At 37.5% G+C, this 5,295-nt stretch overlaps 1 protein-coding gene across 1 annotated transcript; it reads left to right on the forward strand.

The window, feature by feature from the left end:
- The first annotated feature begins 321 nt into the window (after positions 1-321).
- On the forward strand, positions 322-4,428 carry leap2 (liver-expressed antimicrobial peptide 2). The gene is made up of 3 exons (XM_023422723.2): positions 322-682; positions 1,083-1,270; positions 2,253-4,428. The coding sequence occupies exons 1-3, from the start codon at positions 605-607 to the stop codon at positions 2,305-2,307; spliced, it is 321 nt and encodes a 106-aa protein (XP_023278491.1). The 5' UTR covers positions 322-604; the 3' UTR covers positions 2,308-4,428.
- Positions 4,429-5,295: the final 867 nt, after the last annotated feature.

Genomic DNA, 5,295 nt, shown 5'->3' on the forward strand with positions numbered 1-5,295 from the left:
GTGTGCTGTGTCTGGTCCACCTGTGCTCACGTTACCTTTTCGTTACATATGTAAAAGAAGAAGTGGAGAAAGAGAAAGCGTGGGTTTCTGTGTGTGTGTGACAGAGAGGAGGTTTGGATGGCCTCGTTTAGAGGAATGACTTGATGGTTTTCTGCAAACACAAACTGTCACATTTGGGCCAAAAAAAGAGATAAAGAGGGAGAGAGAGAGAGAGGGAGTGAGGGGTGGACGACACAGCGTGGACTGTGACTCCTTCTTTCTCTCTCTCTCTCCCTCCCTCTCGCTCTTTCTCTCCTGGGATCATGGCCTGTCTATATAAAGGACAGCCCAGCCTTCTTTGCCGGTGCCACAGCCACAGAGTTTGCTGAGTCAGGCTGACTTGAAGAGACTTACAGCGTTAAACTAGTGAAACAACCACTTAAAAAAAAAAAAAAAAGACTCACTCCTTGGACTGGTTGAGTCCCAAAGAGGTTTCTAAAGTGCCGGAGATCAGAGAATCGGCCAGGTCGAGGTCAGATTTACTCAAGGCTGAGCAGCAGCAGGTCACTAAGAGGAAGAGAGTCTCATCCCCAAACACCTGAGGGTATTAAACTCCACCGGAAAGATGCAGGAGAAACACTCTTTCGCTCAAAGGAAAGCGGCAGTAGCACTGTGCATTGTGCTGTTAATGCTGGCTCAGCAGGTGAGTGGACTGTCTTGACTTGAAGATCTTGAATCAGAGGAAGGATGGATATACAAATGATGGATTTGGCCCCAGAACAAGTAAAGTGGACGTTGGGTTGACATTATTGTGTCAGAGGAGCTGATTTTTGTTGTGCGTGTTTTACCAGTTGTGCATCCAGTCGGTGCACTGCTAAAACACAATAATTTCAAAATGTCTTTGCCTAATGTGCCTCCAAATCAGCACATTAGGTGAAGTATCATCTTACCACATTGATTCAGCATGCACTCATGTGTCCCATAGGGATACTTTAGAGCTGAATTATGGAGAATTATTGTAATAAATCAATGCCAATTCTGCTGTGTGCCTTGTTTTGTACTTGTTTCTTTTTCTAATACACATCTCTGTACCTTTCTGTCAGGTGTGTGCGGGTCCGTTGGCCTCTCAGGTGCAGGCCGGCTCTGACCAGAGTGCGGATTTGAGGGGGGAACACAGAGTCCACACACTGAGGAGGATAGCTCGGATGACCCCGCTGTGGAGAATCATGAACAGTAAACCATTCGGAGCTTACTGCCAAAACAACTATGAATGCTCCACAGGACTCTGCAGGTAACTGAGAAAGAAAAAGTAAAGTTATTGGTGTACAAAGTGAAAGTAAATGTAAAAAAACACGTTGAGGTCGTTCATTTTGGAAAATAACGGCTGCATCAAAGCTAATCAATATGATTGGAGTCCTTGTCGAGTTAACTAGTGCCACCTTGAGGCAAAAACACTTACCACAAGGACTACAGGATTTTAAGTGCCCTAAAAATCTTAGTGTCATGTCCTCTGTCAGTTTTTGGTTAAAAAGTGTGAATGCAGTAAACTATCCAGCTAGCTAGCTAGATTAGCACGTATATTAGCTAGCACAATTCGTGAAGAAGTTATCATGGATACATATTAGTAGGTTAGGCAGTTAGCTAACTCAACATTTTATTGTTTTAATGTATAATGACTTGAATTTATCTTTTTATACAAAACTTCTACATGAATATTCAATGAAAATAACCCTATTAGCTTCATAGATGTGACTTGTAATGTAGCAAGACATAAACATACTTAGCAAAGACACATAAAATGTAACTGAATACAATTATTTCTTAAGAAAATTTATGAAAAAATATGTAATTTGAATTGATAGAAACTACATCTCTGGAAAGGTTATTTCAACCAATCGATTAATAATGTGTAAGATGGCAATACAGGAAACATAGCTACTCAGCAGAAGAAAAAATGACAAAAAGTAAGTTAATCAAAGACTCGCTAAAAATATATTTTTAGTCTGGACAAAATATCTATCTATATCAATGACACAAGAAACTTTTTTTCGTTTCTTTCCCCCCCGAGGAATCTTGACAAACAGTGTGCTATGCTACACTATTCATAATATGTTCCTAATAAATATAAGAATATCCTTTAATTCATGGCACCATCTACTGGGAATATTATTTTGGGAAAGTTATTATTCATCAAAAATCATTTAATACTGTGAGAACGCTGAACTCCATTTCACTGAGTTTTCTGTGTTTCTGTTCTTTCTTGTCGTCTTCAGGGCGGGACACTGCTCCACCAGCCACCGTTCAGTCTCAGAGCCCGTCAACTATTAGACGTCCCGGGACACAACCAGCGTGTTTACATGAGTGTACAGCCATAATCCTTATTAGGGGTTCTGATAACTGAGATATGAACTTATCCAGGCTTTTATATATAAAAAAAAAAATCATACTTTTTTATTTATATGTGCTAATACGTTTCTGATGATATCTAAAGGTTTATAGGGATTTACGAAGAAGAAAGTTAAAAAGTGAGAAATATCACTTATATGAAGCTAATAGGAGGTGGACCGAGGCAATGGGTAAAGTGCAAAAATATAACAAAAGAGTCATTTAGCCTTTATACTTGATATTTTCCAGGATAGTTTTTGATATAATCAGTGAGGAAGTCTTTCAACTAAGGTGCAAACAACTTGCATTTCTACTGCCATGGACCAAAATCTTCCAGCCTTGATCTCAAAGCTGAGACTGTGATTCAAAATGAAAACAAAAGAAACTGTTTTTAATCTCAGACATTCTGTCCTGCCAGTTGCCGTAGCCTTGAGCTAGCTTCCAGAAATGATACAAGTTAGCCTGATGTCTGCATAGCTTCTTATCTATTGCCTGACTTTTTATCTTATTATGTTTTAGAAAACTATTATTTAAAGATTAGCTGCAGAACTTCTGCGCTTAAAGTTGTCTCCAGAAGTAGAAATAGATTGAACCGGTCACTATGACGAATACATTTATTGGCGATGAGACTCTTTATCTGATGTATTGCTTTTGCAACAGATAATGATGGAGGTTGCGGGGATCAGTCCAAAGCACAGGGAAGACCGTGTGCCTGACCTTTAAATCTTTCCAGATTACGTCATAATTGTCTTGTGTCGTGCTCGATAAGTTATCACTGAAGAAGTCTTATCATTCCACTGATACTGTGCTGCACCAAAACACATACGCTTCCCTTTTACCAGGGGGAATCATTTGGTCCAGTTTGCTAATGTACTGTCGGAGAGATGTAGCACTGATGGTGTAAACAATCATCTAAATTATGACTTATATCAACATCTATTGGTTACTATTAACAATGCTGTGACAATGTATTTTTTACAAAGCATTTTCACAAATTAGTCATTAATCGAACAGAAAATAAATCAATTAAAGAGCTTGGGAACAATGCTAGAAAAAAAAGCGTGGTGGTGACTTTCAGCCTTTGAACACTCATAACAGACAGGCTTTGGTCAAGCGTGATTGAATCTGAGGCATTGGTTTAGATTACAGTCAACTGTCAGAGGCACGAAGTGTTAAAGAGGAAAGAGAAAGTAGGAAAAAAGAGACATAAAAGAAGATAGCCGTGTGGTAAAATTCAAAAAGACAAAGCAAAGAGAAGGAGCAGAGGTTACAAATACTGAAACAATGCTTGAGCACCCTTAACATTTTAACATCTTCAAGTTTTTTATTTTAGTTTTACTCATTTAAAAGTTATATGTAAAGTTTGTTCAGGCACAAGTTCCTCTGCCGAATACAGAATTATTGAACTACAAGCACATCATTTGCAATACATAGAGGATACATGAGCATTAGTCACAATATCTGTAATGCACGTATATTGATTTTGTGTGATGCGGTGATTTTATCGGTGATCTTTTATTTATTTTACCCTTTGTTTTAAATGTCAAAAATGTACCCATTTACATCATTTTATTTGTTTTTACAAAAAATATATATTTGTATGATATTTTAATGGCTTGTTTTAGAATAATCAATCACCCTGACTGGATTTTTTTAAACTTTACCAGTGGGAACTTTTAGACATCTACTTGCTCAGACGATCTTAAATCTGTAACCAATAACAAATTTAACAACCAGCCTTGTTGAGTGTACAAATATTACCTATTGATAAGCTGCACAGCCTTGGTTTTTCTTTCTCTTTTTCTTCTTTTGCACATCCATCTTCTCAAATCAATAAGCGGTCGCTGATTTCACTTGGACTCACCTGCATAGTTTACTTCATGCACAGAGCGGGTGGTTGCTGATATTTTGTAGACTCAGCGTGTTTGAGAAATGTTTGAGTAGGATTGCACTTTTAAACCCAAATTATCTTTGTACTGTGTACTGTCTACTGCATGTACTGTGTTACTTACATGCAGAGAGCTGGAAGAAGGTGGAATAAAAGCATTGGAAAAACAAAAAGAATTGAATGTATTTGTGACTAATTTTTAATTTTGGTTAGATTAATTAATATTTAAGCAAATAACTGGTTTTTAATAAGAAGTATCATCACTGGAAAAGTCTTATATTTTACTACATCCTTTCTACATGCTCACATTAATTAATTCAACAGAATTACCTTTTTATAGTTTTCTTACTGTCAACAAATCTCATGAAAAGAACAAAATAATCTGTTAATTTTTACGTTTTCTCTGCCGCCTAATGTGGTTTCTTGTGTGGTGGTGATTGTCGCTTGACAGAAGCTTCCACCATTGTTGTGTTTACAAGACAAGAGGTTATTATTCGCCCTCTGAGCAGCGCTACGTTGTCAGGGCAGATTGAAGGCTACAGTGACTCGCTATCGGAAAGTGACGAGACAGGCTGAGGCTAGCTGGTTAGCGTGCTAACTTCAGTAGAACAAAAGACGTGGTGGAGACAAGAGTTAACGTTGGTGTTGCTTTCCACCCCTGAGACAACTTTTGGCCAGTAAAGGAATTTAAAATTTCTTCTAAACTGGTACTTAAATAGCTGTAAATGCTAACGTTAGCTATGTAGCAATAGCAAAACTTACACAAATAACTCCTTTAAACAGGAGACAAATATATAGTTTCATTTTTTTATAAAGGCTCAGTGATTTCCTTAAACAGCTGGGATTTGTAGTGTTTTATTAAATGCGGATTAATATACATTTGTTGATCTATTTATTGTATTTACATTTACAGTATTTATTTGAAGCTCACATGACTTCTGTCTGTCTCCAGTGACCATTAGATTTTCATTAACTTCAGTTTCTCCACGCTTTTCCAGGGCTTTAAACCATATCACATGGTCTTCATCAGTATACTTTATTCA

The sequence above is a fragment of the Seriola lalandi genome, unplaced genomic scaffold, assembly GCF_002814215.2.
Source record: "Seriola lalandi dorsalis isolate HSWRI2012SDOR001 ecotype SW California unplaced genomic scaffold, Sedor1 jcf7180002054684, whole genome shotgun sequence".
In the NCBI taxonomy this organism is placed as follows: Eukaryota; Metazoa; Chordata; class Actinopteri; order Carangiformes; family Carangidae; genus Seriola; species Seriola lalandi.